The sequence below is a fragment of the Notechis scutatus genome, chromosome 2 (genome assembly GCF_049901735.1).
Source record: "Notechis scutatus isolate UNSWTSFEM ecotype Mainland chromosome 2, rNotScu1.2, whole genome shotgun sequence".
Taxonomy (NCBI): Eukaryota; Metazoa; Chordata; class Lepidosauria; order Squamata; family Elapidae; genus Notechis; species Notechis scutatus.
The window spans coordinates 118,245,582-118,271,754 of record NC_142010.1 but is presented as its reverse complement, the minus strand read 5'-3'; the positions used below and the strand labels follow the sequence as shown (position 1 = coordinate 118,271,754).

Genomic DNA, 26,173 nt, shown 5'->3' with positions numbered 1-26,173 from the left:
TGGGGAAGAGCACTCTAAATTACATCTACAATTGATACAGACAGAAAAATTTGCTCATAGTTATATTTACCCATATTATCATTCGACAGAGGAACATTTAACATCAAATACGAGCGGAGAAAGATCTAATGGATGTATATCTTTTCCCTTGTCAATTGAGATGAGATTCTTTGGCCATGGTATTTAAAAAATAAAAAGTCTTTAGTCTTTATAAAGTAAAAACTCCATAGTCTTTATTATTTATTTACTGGGTTTAAATTCTCCTGAAAGTTATGAGTACAAAATTTAAATTTATTTCATCCTTATCAGAGATATTGTATGTGAGTTCTGATTAAGCAGCTCAGGAAATGGCATTGTTCTGTATAACAAGTCCTGGAAACAGTTCTATTTTAGAATCCCAACACTGAAATAAACTTGTAAGCTCTATCCTAGTAAATCCTTGGGTAAATATAGAAAAGCAACTTCCTATATGGGCCATATGTAACATGTTATCTATTTCTTAAATATGTTTTCATTTACCCTGTGCTTCTTCACTAATTCTTCTGGTTATTTGGAGGGAAGTAGCCAGCTAGTCTACTCTTCCACTAAAACTTACTGAAATACAATAACAGTGACTATATCCAACATTATTTGAGGGCACCATGCTCATATAAGGTTATTTTCTTTCTCCTTCCTCTACAGCCTTCCGTCTGCCTCGACTCTGCTCCAAGAGATGCCTCACATCCCTCTACAGCACATGTGTGGCACCTATGGATTTGCAATGGGGACATTTTTTTCTACTTTAGTCTACAATTTACATATATTTTATTTATCAGATTTATATGGCTATCCATCTCAGAATGGCATACAGCAAAAAAAAAAAAAGCATCATATATCCTGAAACAATTATAAATCTTAAATACATTCTATGCAATAATTGTAAGAACCGTAATCTCAGAGAAAGGACTAGTTTCCCACTCCCCCCCCCCAAAAAAGCACATCAAATGTGCAAAACCTTAATGGAAATTTTAAGGTGCTTCAGATAACAGCAAATATTTAAATCTTCTAAAACAGGGGTCTTCAACCCTGGCAACTTTAAGACTTGGGGACTTCAACTCCCAGAATTACTTTGCTGGCTTTGCTGGCTGAGGAATTCTGGGAGTTGAAGTCCACAAGTCTTAAAGTTGCCAGGGTTGGAGACTTCTGTTCTAAAACACATAAAGAATTGGTGTTGAAACATTAGTATGTGAATAGTACAAGTGTTAAGCTGTTCCTTAAAGTAGCTGTGAAATTTCATAGCTGAGAATTACCTTCCCTGCTGGACGTCACTTGTTACCAAATGTTAATGCAGGTGGCCAACACACCCAAACACAAATGTTCCTCACTGGAAAATTGTTATAGTTGGTAAGTTCTTCAACTGTGGTGCACATTAGAATTTTGTGATGAAAATGTTTTCCAGTTGATCAATTTTGAGCATCAGGTTCCAGGATTTATTTATCTGGATATTCCTTCAGAAAACAGTTAGGATGCCTGTTCTAGCTTCTAAGTTTGGAGCCTGTCTTACATCACAAGGACAATTCTGCATTTAAAACTCCAACATGAATGGTTTTACTTTTACAATATTCTTGGCAGCGTTTTTTGCTACCTTTGCCTTATAGATCAAGGCTAAGGAATCAATGAAGTGGGTTGATCTGAAAAGTCAGATCCAGCCTCCTGCTGCCTGAGCAGGTCGGCCAATGTCAAGAGCACAGCTTAGGTTGGGAACTCCCATTACTTGCAATCATCCACTTTTTAATTGCGCAAAAAGATAGGAGACATTCTTCTGATTTTTCATGCAAGGAAAATTCTTTAAAATAAAGCAAGAGTGCAAGAAGTAGTATGTCCCCCATTTCCCCCCCAAAGTATAGAAGAATATTAGAGGCTGGACTGTACAAAGGACTTCTAAGAGCTGCTCTATAAAGTGTATTAATACAAACCAAGTACAGGTAATATACAGTATAACTTACAACCATTCACTTAGTGATAATTTGAAGTTGCAAAGACACTGAAAGAAGTGAAACTTCTGGTTTGAAGGGCTTCGGCGACAGACAGGAATCCGCGATCGTGCGCGGTTTCTGCCTGGGCTCGCCGCTGGAGCGCCCCGAGCCGGCTGGTTTTGGGGCTAAGCCACCACGTAGAGGTGGTGAAGAGGGGGAAGACCGCCAGCAGGGTCGAGGAGAGCCGCATCTCTCCTCCTCAGCTGGCCATTACTCCCTTTCCCGAAGGCGGTAGGAGCGGTGGTCAGAAATGGCCACCTCAAAGAAGAGCTCAACCGGAAAAGAACGTGCAGGAGGAAGATAAGAAGTGAAAGTTTTGGCTGACTGGGCTAAGTTGAAAAAGCAACAACCAAGGTACCCTGGAATTTAAATTTTACAAGAAATAACATCGCTCCCAAAGAAGAGTCAGAAGCAGCGAAAGAAAGTGAAAAGGGAAAGGTTTGGCTTTTTTTTCTCTTCTCTCTCCTTCCTTATATTGACAACTAAGAGACCTAAATAAGAAATTGGAAAAATCCGCTTTGGCATCAATAGGCAATTCAGCTGAAAATATAACTAAATGCCAAAGGGATAATAAAGATTTCTGGACACTTAAAACTTTTTCTTCTATAAGCAGGAAGGGAGAGAAAAAGAATAAGGGCAGGATCTGGAAGAGGGAGGAGACTGCCTGGACTTTAAAAGAATCTAAAGTAAAACTTCAATAAGACTTCTAAAAGATACATTTTAACTGAAACTTTGCAACTAAATAGTAACCCCAGGAAGAGAAAGTGGGGAAAAAAAGAAAGAGCAAAAAGAAACAGCTTGCGTGTATTTGGATTACTTGGTGACTTTTGGATTTTTGGTTATTATATTTGAATGACTAAAATCAATCGGGTGGTTGTTTAAAAATTTCTGCAATGGCATCACTTTTGGATGAATTGAAAATGGAACTTAAAAAGTACAAAGAAGATGCACAAGAAGGGAAGGGTTCTTTTGGCTTCGTTTTTCAATTCTTAGAAATGGAGATCTGGAACTATGAGAAACAACAAGAAACGCCTGCAAAACAAGAAGACTGGGACAAAGAAGAAGCCATCTTTAATGAACAAGTAACTTTATGTGGGGAAGAAAAAGGAAAGTGGGGAAAGAGGATGGAGAATTTAAGATTTAAAAAAACAACCAAAGAAAAAGAAATAATTTGAAAAGTAAGTATAATACTGGAAAGCAACAGAAAAGGGGAATACAGAAGAGGGAAATTGAGGTAGAGAGACAAAGGGGTAAAAAGGGGAGAGAGAAGAAGAGAGGGAAGAAGGAAAGGAAAAGAAGTTACAAAGGTCTGGAGCAAGATATAAAGAAACAGGACCTATTTAGAGATAATGGGTGAAAATTTAACTGAAAAAGGGATTCTGTAAAGGTACATAAGATTGTATTGTTATATTAGTAATAGAAATAACTTTAGAAAATTGGAAACAACATATGATGAGAATGAGGGATAAAATAGTTACTGTAATTTAGTGAAATGTTGGTGAATAAAGTAAATGAAATAAAATAAATGAGAAAATTGAATTAGGAAGGAACGGGAACATTTTAATTAGTCAATGTTTTATAAAATATAAGTGGAGAGGGTTCCCATAGAAGTATGATATTTAATTGAAAAGTAACATGAAAAATGTTAAGACTTTAATGAATATTAATATTAATGATAGAATTGGATTGGAATGGAATGTTGTTTTAATTATATACATTTACAACTTTTTTTCTTTTTTTTTCTTTTTTTAAGAATACTGTGTGTAGTTTAAGAATGTACCAAGCAGAATCCGAATGGAAGTTATGTATTATAGTGAGTGTTATAATTTTAGGGGAAAGATATAAAGGCGTCATACTCCAATCAGTAACTACAGGAGAAATTTTGTATAATGAGAAAAGATGATAGACAATTGAAACAGGACAGACAAAAAATATAAATATAATGTTTTGAATTGAGATGAAATAAATAAAATAAAATTGAGAAAATTAAAAGAGGGGAGAAGCCATGTAGAAAATGTAAAATAGTAATAAGATATGGAATAGAATATAAAAATGAGCATGAACTTGAATTTGTGTCTGTACGAAGAAATGTAACCCGGGATTATGCTGCTTTCAAAAAAGATGTTTTATTTGTATTTCTTTTTGTGAAAACTCAAATAAAATTTACAAAAACAAAAGACACTGAAAGAAGTGACTTACGACCATTTTTCCAACAACTGCTGTACCATCTCGATGGTCACATGATCAAAATTTGGACACTTGACAAGTGATATGTGTTTATGAAGGTTGTAGTGTCCAGGAGTCATGGGATTTCCTTTTGCAACTTTCTGACAAGCAAAGTCAGTGGGGAAGGCAGATTCACTTAACAACCATGTTACTAACTTAACAACTGCAGCGATTCACTTAACAACTATGGCAAGAAAGTCAGTAAAATGGGGCAAAACTCACTTAACAGCTGTCTTGCTTACCAACAGAAATATTGAGCTCATTTGTGGTTGTAAGTCAAGGATTGTACTTCTTTTTAAACCATTAAAGCAGACTTTTCTTCTGCAAGATTCAGGCTCTTTTGAACATTGTCTACAATTATCTGCCTATGTACACACAAACAATATTTCATCAGTGCCGGAACTGCCATTGAAACAAAGCGGTCGTGCTTTTACATTCTCCAGAAGGGTGTAAGGATAAGCTTCAATGCAGCAGCATAATCCCAGGAAATTTAAACAGAGGTCACACAATAATGCCCTTTGGGAAACTTTTCCTTCAGAAACATATTCTGAAATTTCTGCTCTAATACAGCTAAGAACACTTGATGGATCAAGTCACACACTATCTGAACAAGGAATATGAAATATCTGTTCCTCCTAAAAAATGTGGGAGTTCACATTTTAGCTTATTTCTTTTTTTCACCCAGTTCTTAAAAACAACTGGAATGTCTATTGCAAATAAATTAAGCAAGTAAACATGAAAGTACAAGGTAAAGAGAACATTTTATTTAATCAAAAGTAATCATGCCAAAGAAAAAGCATTGTGAAAGTTCACTGTTGTCACTCTGCTTAAACCTAAATGACTAGTGCTGGATATTCTGAAGTTTACCTATTATTTTACACTTCATTCTGCAATCAAATAGCTCAAGGCAACCTGAGAGGCAACTGCAAATAAAACTCTGCTGCTTCTCTTTTCAGGGCAGGCTGCCAATTAGGATTGAGAAACTTTATTTATTTTTTTCACACAATAAAATATCTGATGTTTCTTGGCATACTCTTTATATGGAACACTTGGCAATTATTTCTTATACCTGCATTTAAAAAACTGCGAAGGGTTGCTTATCTGGCATCTTAATAGAAATGTTCCAAGCACAATACTAATCATGCACAATGGCTTAGATAACTTCATAAATTAATTCCTAAGACTAGGATGAGCTGCAGCAGTTCTGCACGTCCCGGGGGCTTCATCCTTTGCCTCTGGACTTAAGAGAAATGAGGAACGAAGGACAACTTCTGTGATGGTGCACATCCTAAATACAGGTTATGGAACATCTTGATCATTTACCTTCTAAATCTGATGAAATTTCAACTCTTAAACTCCCAAATTCCAAAGTTTATTTATTTTCCCTTTGTTTTGAAAAAGAACAGGTACCACTTTAAATGGTAATCAAACCCTTTTCTCTATGTATTTGAGTCTGCAAATTAACCAAAGCAATAAGAATGGCTTGCAGTCAGGCGGCATTTACATTTAATAAATGAAATTATCTAATGGCAATAACAATTTCATTTCAGGATGCAAATTTTTATTCTTTTAGGTATAGTCTTCAAACAAACAAAATGCAGATTACCACATTTGCTCAATAAAATAAACCAAAAGAATGATAGGATTAAGTTTGCACTGTGAATAGGGTTGTTTGCAGACCTTCCAGAGTCACTTAGGTGGGATAGGCAGTATAGAAATTTCATAAATAAAAATATCCAACAACAACTCTAATATTAGTGGGTACCGTAACTTGACCTGTCAGTGCTAGAGAGGCCTATGGTTGTAGGCCTCAGATTGAAGTCTCTGGGCTCAAGGCATTAGTTTGATTAATGCTGTGAGTGGGAATTTGATTGCTATTTGGTTTTCCAAACCTCCTCTATTTGAAGCTTTTCATTTATTCTCCCTGAGTTTCAAATTCCTCCTTAGAAATTCTACCACAGCTTCTCCTAACCCCAAGAAGAAGGCTTGTGCTGCAGGCAATCTACACACGAGTAATGATTTAATTCGCCCTCAACCCATACTTTGTAGCAGGAGTCTCCAACCTTGGCAACTTTAAGTCTGGAGCACTTCAACTCCCAGAATTCCCCAGCCAGCAAAGCTGGGAATTGAAGTCCTCCAGGCTTAAAGTTGCCAAGGTTGGAGACCCCTGCTTTGTAGTAATATACAGCTGCTGAACCCATGAATCCGGTTCTGGAGTTGAATGTGTAGCTATTGCAGACAGAAGTATCAGACATTGTTGCCACAATGTTAACAAGGTAAGAAAATCTGGATCAACTTTTGAATCATTGTTTAGAAGCTTACCAAAATAGCAAAGGTTAAATTCAAAAAGCCTGAATAAAAGTAGTTTTCAGCAAACCAGATATAAGAACTGGAAAGAATCAGTTCCATTCTAAACAATGTATTATATACACACACACCAGTTTTTGGTTTTAAAATTCAGTGGACTCTTAGATATAACAACCGGATCAGTTACCAATCTTCGGACTATTAGTAGATAAAATTCTTCACGCAACAGAATGTCAGGATTTACGGTATATATCCACCTTTTAATCAATATGTCATAAAGAATAAAATGACGCTGTACAATGTTCAAGATCTGCAATCCAAATAGTTAACTTAGAAAAAATTCTTACTGACTGGAATCAAATTTACTCCCAAGGATATGTGCAAAGGATTGAACTTTTATATTCTTATGGCCATATTGGCTTTTATCATACAAAGGGATTCAAAGCCAATGCCAATGACTCCCACCCAAATTCACTTCCATCTGTCATGGATCAACCCATAATGGTAATGTCAACCTACCAATCAAATACAATCCCAGTTAAATGATGCCCCACCCAGCTTATTAACTTATTAGCCTACCTGCAGCTCCTTCTCTGAATACTTCTGAGGATTTTTGCTTCCTTGGCTCTTCTTCCGAAGCTTCTTTAATTCACCCTGGCATTTCTCTACTCCGTCCCCTTTATTCCTTTGCTCGGTCTGGTACTTCTTTAGTGCAGCCTGAAACATGGAAGATGTGTGGGAGTGCTGAATAGTTGAAATAATAATAGGCTGAAGACATGGGCAGAGATTTCCCTTTTGGGTAATGAGCATAGTTTATATGCTTCCTGCAGGCAGAAAGGTCTCAACCTTATACCTGCTGTAGAGGACATGTTTTGAATGAGGGTGCATTGATTAGAAACAAAAGCTGTCTTCCTTTGAGACATGCCAAGAAAGCATTTCCCATGAGTCCAGGGACTCTAATTCCAATACACAATTCAATACACAGTGCAACCCTTCCCCCCCCCCCCCACTATGTGAATCTTCTTTAAAAATAGAAAAAAACTAAATGAGAATCCCTATGGATTTAATTTTAACCACGAGCATCCTTAAAAATATGCAATAACTAAAGCATAATTTGTCTGAATAAAATGATTTGAATAAATGTTTGTTTTTCTTACAGCACTTATTCCAATGCTTATTCAAATGATCTTGAATAAACATTTCTCTTAATCTGCATCTTGCAAAAACAGATGAAGGCACCTGCCAGTTCTTGCAAACTCATCCCTACTATAAGCAGTTTATAGTTTTGTTCACTGTCAAGTAGCTGAACTTTGGTAGCTTCATAATGCCATGTTAATAACTACATAGCTACTAATCCAATTGACATTCAATAAAAAATGCTTACTACTTACGCTTAGATACCGTGAATCTAGCTCTACTTTCTGCTCAAGCTGTGTTAGTAGTTCATTGTGGAAGGACTTCAGCTGAGAAGTGAACCGAACAAGCATAAATATTATAATTTATCACTGGAGGAAAACTATAAATAAAAAGATAATCTACATTGATACCAAACAAATCATTACAAGTGGTTGATAATAGAAAACAGAATGGCAAATAAATATGGTAAAATGAAACGAAATAAAATAAAAGCAATGAAGCAATAATGGATAATTGGAATAACAAGCAATGAACAGTGTAAGTAACATGGATGAATTCTTCCTTAGAGCACAGTTTTTGAAGATATTCTGTAGCTGGAGACTACTTGATTCAATTCTACCTTGAAAATAAAGAAGTGTAAGACATAAAAATAAACATTTCTCATTTCTAGTTAGTAGCAGGTTATCTGTTAACCAACTTCCCCACTAGGCTGAGATTCAACATATTTCTATGGAAAATAATCTCTATTTCTTATTCTTTTGAGTAAAGCTTAATTGGCCACTCTACTTGAAAATCAGGGAGTAATTAAGGACATACCTCTCCTAATTAATCAGGAAGCTACTTGAAACCAATCAGATTTCTTGGACATTTCAAAAGCCTTGAAAACTTGCAATTTTGTTTGGCCCACAATTTATTCAATTGAGGTCCTTATTCTTACTTAAAGGATTTGGCAGCTATTCTACAGCAGATGTGTTTCAGTTTTAAATCCATATGTATCAAAGGCTCTGCAGGCTGCCCATTGGCCAGACTCTGCAAAAAGACAAGTTAATAAGAACACAAGCACTTACCATCTCTTCTAACTGATTTTGAATCTGTCTATGGACTTCAGCCATCTGGAACAGAACATCCCCTAGAAAAAAGTAAGACAAAAGAAGAGAGACTAAATAAAACAAATCCAAGAGACTGCTCTGTATCAACCTTCTCTTCCCCCCACTCCCCACTCCCAAATGCAGCCTTAGTTAACAGTTTCCCTTTGCTGAAACAAAGAAAGCTTATTTCAAGGATTCATTTAAGACTAATTTCGATTGGAAGTGAATATACAACAATGGCATCCAGCCAGGAGAATGAAGACAGGAAAAGCAAAATTGATCCTTGATGCCTGGCTGGTGTATGACAATAAGCAATGTAAAACATAGCGTAATATGCAATTAAAGCTGCTCTGACTTGCTCCACAAACTATGATTTATGTCTTGGTTTAGTTTACATGTGACTGCAACCAGTGCATGTTTTGCTCAGGCTACCAGATGGCCATTCCTTGCCAAACACTGCAATAGCTAAAGATGTTGTGCCTTGTGTTTATTGATGAATTCCCAAGAGAAGCAATAAAGGCTACACAGTTTTTTGCAAGTTATTTATTCCCTTGGAACCTCTCTTTCAGATCTTCAACCAAATGAATTTTCCTAAAGAAGACACAGAGTCAACATTGGCCTCGCTCCCAGAGAAAAAAAGATCTGAAAAGTTAACCCTTTACAGTTTTGCTAAATAAAGGGCACCTGCCACTGCTCCCCTCCAAACGCATTCCATTTAGCAGGAGCTATTTGACACCAGGCCTTTTAAAGAATAATGGCTCCTTTCAAATATATGCACGTCTGCTATGGAAATATCTCCTATCTCTGATAATAGCTACTGCTAGCTAATTATATTCCAGTTAAGGAGAAAAAAATATTTGAAGCAGCAACAGTAGCGTAATGCCTTTATAAAGGTGGGTGCAATTTATATAAATATTGGAACGTTGCAATTCACAGGACAACCTGAAAAACTAGTAAATATCAAAATGTGCATCTTGGAATTTTGTTATTCTATTTACAATTGAACAATATGCTTAAAATTTGTGCACTGGGGAAACTGTACCAAATGTTAATTTAAGGAAAAGTATATATAAAAGTACTTGCAAAAATGTGCAATAGATTAGATGTGTACATTAGACATGTTCATGCAAATACATACAAATATTTCTGCAGATGTTTTGAAGTTTTGGATGGATGGAGGGAGGGAGATGTTACCAAATAGAATTTACAGTCAGTGAAATGAAAAAAAATCCAATAAAAATACACTTGAATTACATGTTAGTCTTGACAAGAATTTACTAAAAAAAATTTTTTCACAAAGTACTGATCCATTTCTGGAGGTCTGCAAAATTCTTCCAACAAAATAATATCAGAATGTGGAATGAGCACATTAAGCATAGATATGGTGGAAATCCTACGCAGTTTGTCACAGATTTATACAGAAATAGGAAAGGGGCATTTTGGATATTGAACCCAAACGCCTCAGAACCTAAATGTAAGCATCCAAAACAGATGGCTATCTAGTCTGACCCTGAACATATCCATTTCATTTCCTACACTATTGGTTTCACTGCTACACTTCTTGCTAGGAATATATTTTTTTCTACCATTCACTTAGTTTTCCAGTAACTTAACTCTATTATTCCATGTTCTGCACTTTGACAGGCTAGAAAACAGATTATGCAGCTTCTTCTAGCATTCTTTCAGGTGTTTGAAGTGAGCTATTTATCTTCCTCATCCTCTCAAAGTTAAATATACCCTGTTTCTGCAACGTCTCTTCTTAGGCTCTATGAAAATTGGGTCATCCTGTTTTCAGTTTCCTCAGCTTGTTTATCTGATTCCTTATCAATGTTTAAAACCAAATACAAGATGTAAAATAGGTTTGATAAACACAGAATATAGTAATTACTTCCCATGATCTGGAAACTATATGACTGTTCTTAATGCCCTAGAGGTTAGAGTTTTGGGGCAGGATTAAAACTGTTTTTACTGCAAGAAGTGTTATGAGATATGTTATGCCACCTCTGGAATAAAGAGCTTGTATGTCCTGACTTAAGACTTTTTTTAATTAGTGTGAATTTAGTTACATAGTTAACATACGAAATTTAGTTTCATCATTCCTCTGTAGATCAGAATCAACAATAATATGACTTTGAATTAACTAATGTATACTGAAAACCATATTTCTTATTAGCTATGCTGTAGTGTTTATAGTCTTTTAACATAGAATAATTTCAATTTTCAGGCATAAATTGCTTAAAATAATTATTATATCCATTTTTCAGTAATGGACTATTGATAAAATATTGTCTGTCAAAGTAGGAAGACAGATGATTTTCAAACAGTATGGCCAATGTTTTTGGAACTGTTTGATTCCATAAATAATTGGAGAGGCACTTTTTTTCTTTAAGAAAAATCATATCAAACTAGATATAGCCATCTATATACCAATACATTGTTCTATTTCCATTGTAAAGAGTCTTGCTCTGTTAAATTTTATTCTGCTGTTTTTAGCATGTTTCCCTGATCTGTTTAAAATAATTTCCATTTCTTAAAACATTAACTATGTTGTATTATCTGATAACTTCATAAATTGTGCCTCCACCTCTTAAACCTTTAATAAAAATGTTGAAACTGCAAGGCTGTTATGCCAATCAATACCTCACTCCAATTTGACGTGGTATTATAGATACATATTTTGCTTCACTGTGACTTTTGAGCCAGCTATGTTTCCATTTAGTAATGACATTCAATGTACATTAACTAACTACTAATCAGACATCCCTTTGTTCGTTGAAATCAAGATATATTACGTGTACTGCATTCTCACAATCTACTAAGAAAGTGACTCAATTTAAAAAAATAACACAGCCTGGCAACATCTGCTCTTGAAATCATGGTGATTTCTAGTTCAGGTAGTCCTCAACCTACTATTCCTTTGGTGGCAGTTTGAAGTTACAACGGCATTGAAAAAAGTGACTTTTGGGATATATTTTTTTCACACTTAACAACCGTTGCAGTATCCCCATGGTCACAATAATCAAAATTCGGACACTTGGCAACTGGCTCATATTTATGATGGTTGCAGGGTCCTGAAGTCATGTGATCGCCTTTTGTGACCTTCTGACAAGCAAAATCAACGGGGAAGCCAGATTTACTTAACAATTGCAGAGGTTCACTTAATAATGGTGGCAAGAAAGGCCCCCAAATGGGGCAAAATTCACTTAACAACTGTCTCACTTAGTGACAAAGATGTTAGGCTCAATTATGGTTGTAAGTCAAGGACTACCTGTAATTACTACAATCTTTCCAAGGTCCTTATAGATTTATTGTTTTATGATCTGCTTTAGAAATATACCGGATACTATTATTATCTGATTAATCTACAGTTTCCCCAATCCTGCCTTTTCTGCGTGTTAAAGAAAGGGACATTTGTTTTTTGCAATTGTGTTCATCTGTTCTCCAGGATTTCTCAGAAATACAAGGTACAGCCAGATCATCATCAAGTATTTTTAGTACTCTAGACCAACAGAGATATAAACGCATTCAGAATGAAGAGATATTCCCTGGTGGTATATTTGGTACTCCCAAAGGTGTCTTGAATGTAGCTCTTAGGCTAGAAGCAGAACTGATTAGAGTAGATACAAGAGCTTGCCTGGTTATATTTATTTATTGGCTTAAATTCATCTATCACCCCCCCCCCCACACACACACACACCATTGCTCTATTCTGTTTTAAGTTATACCTTTCAATCAACTGTGGATGAAGTTCCTTGCTTTCACGTGGCCTCTCTCTCCCACTTTAAATAAACTTGGCTCATATTTAAAAAAAAACCTAATAGCTAAATAAGTACTTGAAATTGAGTTGCAGCATAATTTGAACTGATTTCCCAGCTTTTGCACAATTAACCAGAAAGGTATGGCTCTCTGTCTTGACTCACTGACTCATCTGAACTATCGGTGGGCTTTATAGGAGTTGCTGGAATGAGCTCCGTATTGTTATAGGGCAGATATTGCAATCTTCTTGTGGCTTATCATCTCTATCTATGTGGCATACGTTCTTTTACATTGTAGGTTTTATATCATATTGTGCCAAAACTATATCGCTCTCCTCTTAACAGCAATCCCTAGTCAATCCGATATTTCCTATGTTGATTTCCTGCTTGCTGACATTGCAAAAAATGTGTTATTTGGTCACAATATTCCTGCAGGGGATCTGTACTAGAAAATAAGATAGATTGCTTTGTATGCTTTTCCATTGTTTATTTACTAGGCCTTTTTTCTATTCCTTTTCTTTTACCTTATTGATTGCTTGCTATAAGAATATAATAAAACTGAAATTGAATTGGCTATCAGTCACAGCTTCTATTAATTATAAGCTTCAACTCTTCCCCAGTGACTTGCCACAATTTCTATTTCTTGTGTGTGTATATATGTGTTTCAGATTTACTGAGCCTCTTTTGCAGCTACACTGGTGTCTTCTGTTGTTTTCCTTGTTAGAATATTTCAATTGCATTTTTAGTATTTCCTCTTGATCCTGCTCAGTGCAATTATCTAACAGACAGAACCCAAAGCGTCTTTTCAAGGAAAGACTGAGCCAAAACATGATTTGAATAATTCTGCCTTTTTATTATTTCACCTTAGCATTTTGCCATTTTTATTCTCTTTCTTTTATTTTGAACATATTTGAAGGAGTTTTTTTTATGTTGTTCAGTTAGTTTTAGCTTCCTACCACCAGTTCTACATTTGTAGGTTACATATAGCTAACCTTCCCCAGTGACTTGTCACAATGTCTATTTCCTGTGTATATATATATGTATGTGTTTCAGATTTACTGAGCCTCTTTTGCAGCTACACTAGTGTCTTCTGTCATTTTCCTTGTTAGAATATTTCAATTGCATTTTTAGTATTTCCTCTTTTAGGAACTCATATCCATCTTGACCTCCTTTTTCTTCACTTCTCCTGCCATGAGATGTTGTCTTTGCTCTCTAGTTAGTATACTGAAGTCTTTTTTCTTGAGGTCCCAAGAAGTGTGTTTAATTATATTAAGTTTCCTTTAAAATCAAAAATTCCAGCTATGTATAGTCAGTTTTCTGCTACAACTATTATCTTACTAACTATACTTATTTAGATAAGTTGTCCCTTCTGGCTAGTATCAAGTTTTTTTCTAAAAAGGAATTATTTTATGCCTTCTTTTATGCTGTGTAGGAGAAACTTGTCCATATGACAAATCTTGAACTTTCCTGAAGAGACCATATTCGGAAGTTTCCTAATAGAAATCAGAAAAATCAGGGGGCGTGCCTACCGTCCCTGTCAATTGTTTCATTTTTCATGTATTGACTGCAAATCTTAAAAAATAAATAAACTTAAATGTTTCCTTCAATACATTTCTCATGTCTGCCTTGTTCAGTGACTGTGTGAAGTTATGATGGTACTGAAAAAGCTTTAACAACTCAAACCTGTAGCAATCAGAGCATCCCACAGTGACATGATTGTAATATAGCCACATTACGACTAGTGACCATTTACAATAAATAGTTACAGCATCCTACAGTCACATGATCCCCATTTGCAATCTTAACAACTGGTGTCTGACAAAGTCAATGGGGAAGCCAGCAGAAAGTCACAAGTTGTTGGGTCACATAAGGTTGCACTTAATAATCCATCATGATTTGTTTAATAACCATAGTGGAACTGACATCAGAGTGGCATGCTCGTGTGACATTTCACTAAACAGCCACATTGCTTAGTGATGGAGTTACCAATTTGAATTGTGGTTCACAAGTGAGGATTATCTTTACTACTTCTTGCTTCTTTGAAAGATCTGCAATTTGTTTTTGGAAAACCTCATCAACATTTTTTCCTGTGGCTGCTTAGATGATGATAGACATCAGCTATAGTACTGCTTTTATTTATGCTAGACTTATTTAACTTAGATGCTCTTTTCAGTTTTACTAACTTTGGCTCTTTTTATTTTACAGTGCAATTTCTCTTCCTTTTCTATTTTTTTCTCTTCCTTCTGAATACATTCTTCAGTCATGGGAATCATCCCATTAGGTCACCCTTGCATTTATTAAATTATGTAAGATGAATTGAAGAGTTATTAAGCAGACTTAATTAGGTGAGACTAACAGCAAGGAATCTGTGCCTCTTCAGATGTTACTTAACCATAATTCCTAGCAGCTCCGTCCAGCATGATTAAGAAACTGCAGAGAAAGATTGACTTACTACTCAACAACATTTGGAGGGCCACTAATTCCCTATCTTGAATGTGTAATGCAGAAAAAGATGCAGGTTGCTATTAAAGATGAGCTAAGGGAACAAGAGCTAATGTCCAGTGCATGTCAACGTTTTCAACTTTCAATTTTCAAACATTAAGGTGCTCAAAAGTTGTGTCATGCCTTGAGGATTGTAAAAATATTTTGGTTACTTTAATCTAATTTAGATGTGCTTGGTAAGTAACTATATAAATATCATAACTTTTTAACATTGTGTTTGTTTCGTATTACACAAGCCAGCAGTAATTCAATTTGTTTTCTCTCCCTCCCTCTCTAGCATTAAGTGGAACATACTGCTTCCTCATAAAGTTAAGAATGAAAGAGAGAGAGAAAAACCATGATATTTTTGGAATTGGTTAAATTGGAATATTAATTATAGCTGCTAATAGTCTCCCATGTGACTCGCTTAAATATGCACCCAAATAAATGCTGGTTTTAACATCCTTTTTTGCCCCACAAAGTTTTGGTATATAACCCAAGCTCTCTTTTTTCCAACTCCAGACAAGCCGCCTAATTTTTTTCATTCCATTTTCATTATAAACTGTGCAGGTGATTTTTTATTATTATGCCATACAACACCCAGTTTGAAGAAGAAAACCTGTCTTTTTATTAGAGCTAGCGCTTAGCTTTTGACCACAATTAAACTCACAGTTTGTGTTGCTAAGCGACACAGTTGAGTTTTGCCCCATTTTATGATCATTTTTGCCACAGTTGTTAAGTGAATCATTGTAGTTAATAACAACTGCCACAGTTGTTAAGTGAATCTGGCTTCCCCATTGACTTTGCTTGTCAGAAGATCGCAAAAGGAGATCACATGACCCAGGGATATTGCAACTGTCATAAATATGAACCAGTTGCCAAGCGTCTGAATTTTAGTCACGTGACCATGGAGATGCTGCAATGGTCCTAAAACACTGATAAGTCACTTTTTTCAGTGCTATTGTAATTTCAAACTGTCATTAAATGAATGGTTATAAGATGAAGACTACCCTTACAGAGTAAACACGTAAAAGTTCTTTGGGGGGAAATGCCAGAGGTTTATTTCTTAAAAACTAACAACAACAATTTCTGATTACTACAGCTCACAGGGGACTCTATAGTTCTGTTACCTACATGAGGCACCTAATTAGATCTCCATTTTGAAAATGTGCATGTCATACTTTTGTAAGTATTCTGCAGCCATGAGTTTTTTGTTATTGTTTTTGTTGTTATTTTGATGCAATTTATATTGTTAAATTATTCCCTGACCTCCCCTACCCTGAGGACTTTCCAGTTGTAGCTGCATTCTTATTCGAACTGAGAAAGATAATCTGGGTAAATCAAGGCCAAAATTTGGATTACAAGGCCAAAATGATCACTACTAAATTAGTGCCTCATTCAGTCAATATAGCTGTAGAAAAGTGGAAGGGACTGAATTTGGGTAGCTTTCTTATATATTTGCCTGTAAAAAGAGAGAGAATTTGAACTAAACCATATTGTTTCTTCTGTATCATACGATACATGTGGGTATATGGGTATATGCATACTTTTATTTATGTACTTTCTCATGTTTATGTAGTGTATATTGGAGGTGGCGACCCTTTGAGAGCTGTATGCTATGAAATTTCATTTTAATGTATGCCAATTAGTGTACATTTGAAGTGACACTAAAGTTATTATAATTATAATCCATTTTAAGGAGAGTTACTCTATTTTTCTCAGGGAATGGATTCAGCAGATGGACAGGAACATCCCCCTCCTTTTCCTCCAGATTTTTCCTCTCTTTTGTTTATAGCATGAGATTCTAAACATTTCCTACCTCTAGACTAGCACCATGACAAAGCGTGCGAGCCAACCGGTCTCCAGTTTCAATTCTAATCTCCATCACAGATTTACCAGATTGTCTATTGTCAAGCCTTTACTTCCTTTCAACTCTTCCTTGCAAGATGAAATATGAAATCATTATCATTTTGATCACTAAAAAAAAGTTTAATAAGCAATATTTAAATTACAGCTAGCAACAATAGACCTCACAAAACTGCAGATAAGCATAACTATTTTTTATTACTTCAAATCCCATGAGTCATGGAGACATATTCCCACTTGTTCATGGAATGTATTTATTTAGAGGCTTACAAATTTAAAAAAATTAAAGGAGATATAATATGACATATGAGACATGATAACAAGCAACTGATATCAAAAACCAAACTAACCAAAGAGGCTCAACTACTCCCTTTTCCCACAGCCTGGGAAAAACAACCAAGTCTTCAGCAGTTTGAGGAAAGTCAAAAGAATGGGAGCAGTAGGAAACTGTTGGGCCACAAACAGAGCTTCCACTCCCAGCTCCTCAAATCTGTCCCAATAGGATACCTTGGTCAATGATATCAAAAGCCACTGTGTGATCAAGGAACCCCATGATGGATGCCCCACCATCCAGGCACCAACACAGATAATCCACAAGTGTCTATGTACTGGATGCCAGGATAAAACTTGACTAAAACATATCAAATAATCCACTTCCTCTCCAAGTCCTTTGGAGTTGCAGAATGTAAGGGAAATGACCATGACAGAAATATGCAAGAATCATTATCTAGGCAAAAGGGGTTGAAACACGTTTGGACTTCTAAGAAACAATACAAAATTTGGAAATGGCTCAGGCAGATACCTCCCTAATTCACTGAAGGATAGGAAGCTGGGGAAGGTATAGCTATTATAGCCAATCTCAGTAAGGGTAGGTTTAGCCTTCCTGTGGAGGTGATTTCCTGCTCCGTCTGCATAGCAGGGCTGACAGGAGCTGAAGCCTGACCACCTTATCACCTTCCTCAAAAATGGAGGGGTTGAAGACTGGAAGGAAATTATCCAAGATGGCGGGTCCAGTGATGACCTCCTTAAAGAGGTGGTACACCATGGCCTCCTTGAAGACTGAGGAAACTAATCTGTCATGCAAAAAAGCAGAGAACACAGCATGGGCCCAATCATGCCCATTAGCACTCAGAGTCACTATGATAGTGAGATGAGCGGCATATAAATTTAATGAATAAAATAATAAAATGAAATGAAATAGTGGCATTAACAAGTTTGGCTCTAACCAACAGGTGGCCAAGTTCACAACTGGAGAATCACGTCCACTTCCTTAGAAGTCACAGAGTCAAATTCCTTTCAATTTATTCAAAATTATAATATTATTTACATTGCTTTACTGAAAGCTGAAGGAACTGCAAGACAAACTTCCAGTTTAACAAAACCAACCAGCATAGTGCTTTTTCAATTCTTTCCAAGAGGAGTGACAGAAGTAGCATTAGCAATATAAAACTTAAGAGCATTCCTGCATGCAAAATGTTTCAAATCTGAAACACCTCAAATTCAAAATGTCTCGCTTTGAACTCAGAACTCATTTTTTTTAGTTCAAAACAGCTTTTTCAGACTTGAAACTCACCATTTCAATCATCTTGGAAGTGTTTTGAGCTAAAAATAGCTCTGGAAACCTTTCGACAAATATCAAAACAGCCTGCTTCAAATTTGAAACAACTGTTTTAAACTTGAACCAGGCTATTTCAAAATCGTAGCTACTCAAAATTCAAAACACTTTGCCCAGCCCTGTTTAAGATGCTACTGCCTCTCTTCTGACATTAGACACTTGAGGGGAATGCTAGAAACATTCACTATGACCCTTATGTCTTTCAGATTATGCAAAATCCTGCAGCAGGAAAAAAAAAACCGTGAGAATTTTATCACTCTCTACACAATGCATCTCATCAAATCTGGTCAGCCTTCGCATACACACACATGTACAGCCATCATTCTTATCTCCCAACACCCTTGTGAATTATGCATGGCCCCTACATTTTTAAAGAGTCCACTGGAGTTTTGCAGCCATTAACTTTAAATAATATATTATAAATAATGTATAATGCTTATGTATTATAGGTATATATAATTATAATGTAAAATATTACATATTATTTATAATTATATGTTGTTATCATTATAAGTTAATAATAAATAACATGTTTTTGTATTTTCAGAGTTAAAGGAAACAACAACTTATTCTGTCCCTGAACAAGGTGTATATTTTTACATTATTATCATTTCCAATCAATCCTCACAAGGCAGTTCAAAAATGATCCATGACCATGGCTTCATTTCTTCAAACCCAGAGAACACATTAAATCATCCAGTGCTCATCATCCAGCTGACTAACAGGAGACTGCAAAAACTACAATCCAATCTCTCTCCCAGCCCCGACTACAACCAGTTCTGGAGTAACAAAACCCCACCAGGCAGAAATCTAAAGAAAGTTGATGTACTCTACTGATGGATTGAGAGGTGCTGTGATTGTACAAGGCCCAAAGTATTTCTTCAATCATTTTCAAGGGATCTGTTGCTATGGAGATGGGGCAGGTTAATGTTAAATAGTGCAGAAGAAAGAGACCAATGCCAGGAACAGGACATTAGTCCTTATAGGGGGCACAAGCAGAGAGGAAAAAAAAGGCTGGTCTGATCCTGTACTCAAAGGAAGAATGAGAAACAATCCTCCCCGCCCCAGAAAATCTGCAAGCCTGCAGAACTGTGGGACTTCAAAGGCAAATGATTTGCTCTGCAATGATTTACTAGAGCATAAGAGTCAAAATTAAAGTGACTCTGATCCCCCAGACAGATGTTATTTAGTTATCCAATTATTTGTTAAATGTATTGGCTGCCCATCTTACTAAAAAGTAACTAGTTAATCAGTGACATCCAGTGAAAAAAACCAAAATCAGGCAAAATACTGCTGTGGATAGGTTCTACTGAGATACCCACACTACCTAATTCAGTCTCTATATTCAGTTCACAAATTCATCATGGAATTCTGGTGAGGCAGCTATAGATCTGGGATATTATCCCTTCATGGCCCAAAGTGGCTGCCATTGCCTTTCTCTCTCTCTCTTTCTTTCTTTCTTTCTTTCTTTCTTTCTTTCTTTCTTTCTTTCTTTCTTTCTTTCTTTCTTTCTTTCTTTCTTTTTCTTTTCTTTCTTTTCCTGAGAATTTGTGATCCAGCAAGATACAGTCAAGAAGATGCTGAATGTGTTTTTTTGTATATGCACAACATGTGTACATACCCAGACACACATGTATTTAACATCTCATGCCAGACCTGCTTCTATCACGCCTTGTACTTAAAAGTGTTCCATTTTACTGGATTAGAAATATATTCCCAGCCATAAATTTAACCTAGCTGGCCTATGAGGAAGACAATATGAAGCTCACCAGGGAATTTAGGTTTGCCTTCATTGGTTAGAAGCTCTAAGTACTGTTCTAATGGCCCAACCCCCTCCCTCCTTCTATCTGCACCAAAATTTCAATGACTGAGCTTCCCCAACTCCTACTATCTGAAACAGCTTGTCAAATTACCTCTCTAAATCAGAACCTCAAGTTGCTAAATTAAGGATGTGTCACAGCTTTGTGATAAAGCATGTATCTCCAGCACTAATGTTACACATTTGCTCCCTGGATGCACTAATAAATAAGGTTCTGGAGAATCACCATTTCCTGACATGAAATAAATATTTGTAATCTTTTGGGGCTTAAGAGCACATCATGACCGCCATAGAGATGGGTTGAATCAACAAAACGCTGTCACAGGAGGAATGGCTAATCACACGATATACACCAGGGGTGTCAACTCATGGCCTATGGGCTGGATGCGTCATGTACTGGCCAAGCCCACTCCCGTTTTAGCAAAGGGAGAAAAGTCACGACATGTCATGTGATGACAATGTGACACCGCAAGTTTGACACCCCTGATATACACTGTAAACACCACTAGTTTACAAGAGAATGTCCTGGGAAGCAGTACTGCTGGTAGGAGTTAGGAGTTAGGATGCTCCTTTGCAGCTTACATTTCTCTTTTTATTTCCTTCAGGAGTTCAAGACAGCACACATAACACTTCCTCATCCATTTTTATTCCCACAACACACCATGAAGTGAGCTGGATTGTGAGAAATTAACTACTCCATAATCAACTTGGGAGCTAATGTATGAGGGTGGTCTAGTACCCAGGTCTTCCCATTCCTAATTCCACATCTTATTCAGAACCCACAGTGCTTCCATTTCTTTCAGGATAGCTGGCCGTACTATCAGATAAAGCTTAGGCTGCAATCCTCCTTATTTTCTGAGAATACTTTTTTTTTTGGTAAATTTTATTTGAGTTTTCACAAAAAAATACAAATAAAGCATCTTTTTTGAAAGTAGCCTAATCCCGGGTTAAATTTCTTCGTACAGACACAAATTCAATTTCATGCACATTTTTATGTTCTATTCCATATCTTATTACTGTTTTACATTTTCTACATAGCTTCTCCCCTCTTTTAATTTTCTCAATTTTATTTTAATTATCTCGTCTCAATTCAAATCATTATATTTATACTTTTTGTCTGTCCTGTTTCAATTTCATATTATCTTTTCTCATTAAACAAAGTTTCTCCTGTAGTTGCTGATTGGAGTATGACACCTTTATATCTTTTAATTTTATCCATTTAACTCTTATTTAAGCTTCAATATATACCTTAAAGTTATAACATTCAATATAATACATAATTTCCATTCGGATTCTGCTTGGTACATTCTTAAAATACACACTATATTCTTTTTTAAAAAAAGATTATAAATATATGTAATTAAAACAACACATTCCATTCCAATTCAATTCTTTCATTAATGTTAATATTCATTAAAATCTTAACTTCTTTAACATTACTTTTCAATTAAATATCATACTTCTATGGGAACAGTTATAAGCTTTCCATAATTAATTCTCCCCCCCCTCTTCAGTTATATTTTATAAAACATTAACTAATTAAAATGTTCCTGTCCCTTCCTAATTCAATTCTCTCATTTATTTTATTTCATTTATTTTATTAACAAACATTTCACTAGATTACAGTAACTATTTTATCCCTCATTTTAATCATACATTGTTTCCAATTTTCTAAAATTGTTTCTATTACTAATATAACAATACAATCTTATGTACCTTTACAGAATCCCTTTTTCAGTTAAATTTTCACCCATTATCTCTAAATAGACCCTGTTTCTCTATATCTTGTTTCTGTCCTTTATAACTTCTTTTCCTTTCCTTCTTCCCTCTCTTCTTCTCTCTCCCCTTTTTACCCCCTTGTCTCTCTACCTCTATTTCTCTCTTCTGTATTCCCCTCTTCTGTTGCTTTCCAATATTATACTTATTTTTTGAACTATTTTTCTTTCTTGTTTTTTTAAGTCTTAAATTCTTTTTCCCCTTTCCTTCCCCCCCCCCTTTCCTTTTTCTTCCCCACATAGAATTACTTGTTCATTAAAGATGGCTTCTTCTTTGTCCCAGTCTTCTTGTTTTGCAGGCGTTTCTTGTTGTTTCTCATAGTTCCAAATCTCCATTTCTAAGAATTGAAAAACGAAGCCAAAAGAACCCCTCCTTTCTTGTGCATCTTCTTTGTACTTTTTAAGTTCCATTTTCAATTCATCCAGGAGTAATGCCATTGTATACATTTTTAAACAACCACCTGATTAATTTTAGTCATTCAAATGCAATAACCAAGAGTCCAAAGATCACCAAGTAATCCAAATACACGCAACCTGTTTCTTTTTGCTTTTTTCACTTTCTCTTCCTGGGGTTCTACTATTTAGTTGCCAAGTTTCAGTTAAAATGCATCTTTTAGAAGTCTTGTTGAAGTTTTACTGTAGATTCCTTTTAATTCCAGGCAGTCTCCTCCCTTTTTTCCAGATCCTGCCCTTTTATTCTTTTTCTCTCCTTTCCTGCTTATAAAAATTTTTTAGTGTCTAGAAATCTTTATTATCCCTTTGACATTTTGTTTTATTTTCAGCTTAATTGCCTGTTGATGTCAAAGCGGATTTTTTCCCCGATTTCTTATTTAAGTCTCTTAGTTGTCAGTATAGGGAAAGGGAGAGAAGAAGAAAAACCCCAAACCTTTCCCTTTTCAGTTTCCTTCGCTGCTTCAGAATCTTCTTTGGAAACGATGTTAATTTTTTTTAGTTTAAATTCCAGGGTACCTTAGTTGTTGCTTTTGCAATTTAACCCGGTCAGCCAAAACTTTCACTTCTTATCTTCCTCCTACACATTCTTTTCCGGTTGAGTTCTTCTTTGAGGTGGCCATTTCTGACCACCGCTGCAACCGCCTTCGGGAAAGGGAGTAATGGCCAGCTGAGGAAGAGAGATGCGGCTCTCCTCAACCCTGCTGGCAGTCTCCCCCCTTTTCACCACCTCTACGGGGTGGCTTAGCCCCGAAACCAGCTGGCTCGGGGCGCTCCAGCAGCGAGCCCAAACCGAAGCCGTGCACGATCGCGGATTTCTGTCTGTCGCCGAAGAAGCTCAAACCGGAAGCCCTTATTTTCTAAGAATACTTATGTAGAAATAATAATGGTGCCTACTCTGATTTGCAGTGTGTCTGATTTTCATTTGAAAATAATTTATAATAATTTAAACAAGTAAGATCCAATGGGACAAAAAATCCTGAAGGGTACAAAAAAAATGCCCATCAGATCAGTCACTGCTGGCATACTGACGTAGCAATAGGTGAGCTGCACCATCAATTTCTAAAAGCTTCATGTAATTTTATCCCACTACTTTACAAGACAATTTCCCATCATTTTAACCAACAGGCCCCGAGTTCTAGGTCAGCCTTAGGTAAGAAATCAACTATCAGACTTTGGGTCAATCACCCTCTCTTAGACCCAGGAAGCAAGCAAGGGAAAATCACACCCAAGTATCTTGCCAAATAAACTGCAGGACTTGTCTGGGCAGTCTCCAGAAGTCAACCCTGACTCAAAAGACAAAATAACAACAACTTACTCATCCTTCAACAACTTTAAAATACTTGGCTCCATACCAACACATACTGAAGTGTGTATGTGTGTGTTTACATCCACATTGTCCAGGAATCTTATTCTATTGATGCTTGGGAAAAGAAGCCTATGCAGTACAAGTGCTTCCTTATTCAATTTCTTGTATTTCTATTACAGTTATAAGACAACATATCAAATGGTAGGGAAAATTTTCCAGAGAATTAATGAAGTTCCTGAATGAATCCAAGCAGTTCTTAAATTTCTAGCAATTAAACACCATGCCTATAGTAACTGCAGTAGTTTCTTGCTTGAAATAAAAGTCCAGAGAAGAGGTTGAAGTTGCCAAACTGGATTTGGGATACACATGCTAAATAATAAGAGATATTTTCCATTTAAAGAAATTTCCTCATTAAGAAATATTGTCAACACCATTTGCAAACCGTTCCAGAGAGAATCCAGTAACATGAAGCATCTTCCTCTTTCAAAATAAAGCATGTCAGGTAACTTCCCTTAATGTGGATGTCTCCATAGCTAACTTTTTTATCTTCAGTTTCTAAAGCTTCTGCAGTGACATTGTTCCAATTTTTAAAAAACCACTGCAGGTTTTATCTCCCCTCTAGAAGAAGCCACTTAGCTATTATTTGAGCAACCTCAAAATCGGTCACAGTAGAATGGCTTGCAGCTATGATATCCATGAAGGGAAGTCCCAAAGTGCTTTTATGGCTAGCCGTAACCTTCTCGAATCATCAAAATGTACTCAAGGAATCAGCAAACTGAATGAAATTAACCCACCCCTGCTGTTGTGCTATACAGTAGTACCAGACATTTAACTTCTGCAAGTGGTTTGGGGAGACCCTTGAGCATAATTACATTGACACTGTTCCATGACATGCACATTTTGCACAGATTAATTAAAATATAAAAAAACAAAATGAAGGCTAGATTTGCACAAACTGGTAAGACCAATGCCTGCTAATTGATTCATGTAGGAACATTCCTTCCCACTTCGTTTCACCTACCAGGACACTCACTCATCTGGAAAAAAAGCATTTGTTTCAAGTACTGAACTGCAGCTCTTTTTATCCTTTGATCAGTTAATATTCAGGAAGAGCCAACCTGGTTTACAAGCTTGGCAATAAATAATTGCTAATGTATTGACTTCTTCTATGAATGAGAAAAGCCAAACTGACCAAATGGGCCACCTAAACTAGCACAGAAAGCCTTACTTTACATTTTATTAAAAAGTCACCTGTAAAGTCATGGAATTAATTATTAACCAATCCATCATCCTTCACTTAGAAACAAACAACCTACTCTCTAATAAACAATGTGGTTTTAGGAAAACACTATCCTGGAATCTGCAACTCTTACACTGCAAAAACATATGGACTACACAACTCGATCAGGGCAAAGCAACACATGCAATCTACATAGACTTCTGTAAAGCCTTTGATTCAGTGGTACATGACAAACTACTCCTAAAACTAAAATCTTACAGTATCTCTGGACACCTGCATAACTGGATAGAAGCATTCCTGTCAAACAGACAACAAATGGTCAAAATTGGGAGCGTCCTATAAAATTCTGTACCTGTCAACAGTGGTGTCCCCCAAGACAGTGTTCTAGGATCTACTCTTTTCATACTCTACATAAATGACCTCTGTGATCATATTAAGAGCAACAGTGTTCTCTTCACTGATGATGTAAAGCTATTCAACACCACAGACAATGCTGCTACCCTTCAAAAAGACCTCAACTATGTATCAGAATGGTCAATTAAATGGCAACTTCAAATCTCAACAAATAAATGCTCTGTCCTACATATTGGCAAAAAAAAAACAGAAAATAAAATACAGGCTGAATAGTCAAGATCTTGTTGATGATCCAAATTCTGTCAAGGATCTTGGAGTACTCATCTCAAATGACCTAAGTGCTAGAGCCCACTGTAACTACATAGCCAAAAAGGCATTAAGACTTGTTAATCTAATCCTACGTCGCTTTTTCTCTGGTAATATCACACTACTAACTAGAGCATACAAAACATTTACTAGACCAATACTCGAATACAGCTCATTGGTCTGGAATCCACATTACGTATCTGATATTAACACAGTAGAGAAAGTCCAAAAATATTTCACAAGAAGAGTTCTCCACTCCTCTACTCGTTGTAGAATACCTTATGCCACCAGACTCAAAATTCTAGACCTAGAAAACTTAGAACTACGCCACCTTCGGTCCGATCTAAGTATAGTATATAAAATCATACACTGCAATGTCCTACCTGTCAATGAATACTTCAGCTTCAATCATAACAACACAAGAGCAAAC

General features: G+C 36.1%; 1 protein-coding gene across 4 annotated transcripts in view; it reads right to left on the bottom strand.

The window, feature by feature from the left end:
- Positions 1 to 26,173, bottom strand: part of BAIAP2 (BAR/IMD domain containing adaptor protein 2) — a 173,793-nt gene that overhangs the window by 65,397 nt on the left and 82,223 nt on the right. For all 4 annotated transcript variants that reach the window (XM_087955986.1, XM_026675750.2, XM_026675749.2 and 1 more), the window contains exons 4-6: positions 8,753 to 8,814; positions 7,940 to 8,011; positions 7,128 to 7,265 (exon numbers count right to left, since the gene is read on the bottom strand). In XM_087955986.1, the coding sequence (XP_087812112.1) occupies positions 7,128 to 7,265; positions 7,940 to 8,011; positions 8,753 to 8,814 (272 nt within the window). The remainder of the gene's footprint in view (positions 1 to 7,127; positions 7,266 to 7,939; positions 8,012 to 8,752; positions 8,815 to 26,173) is intronic.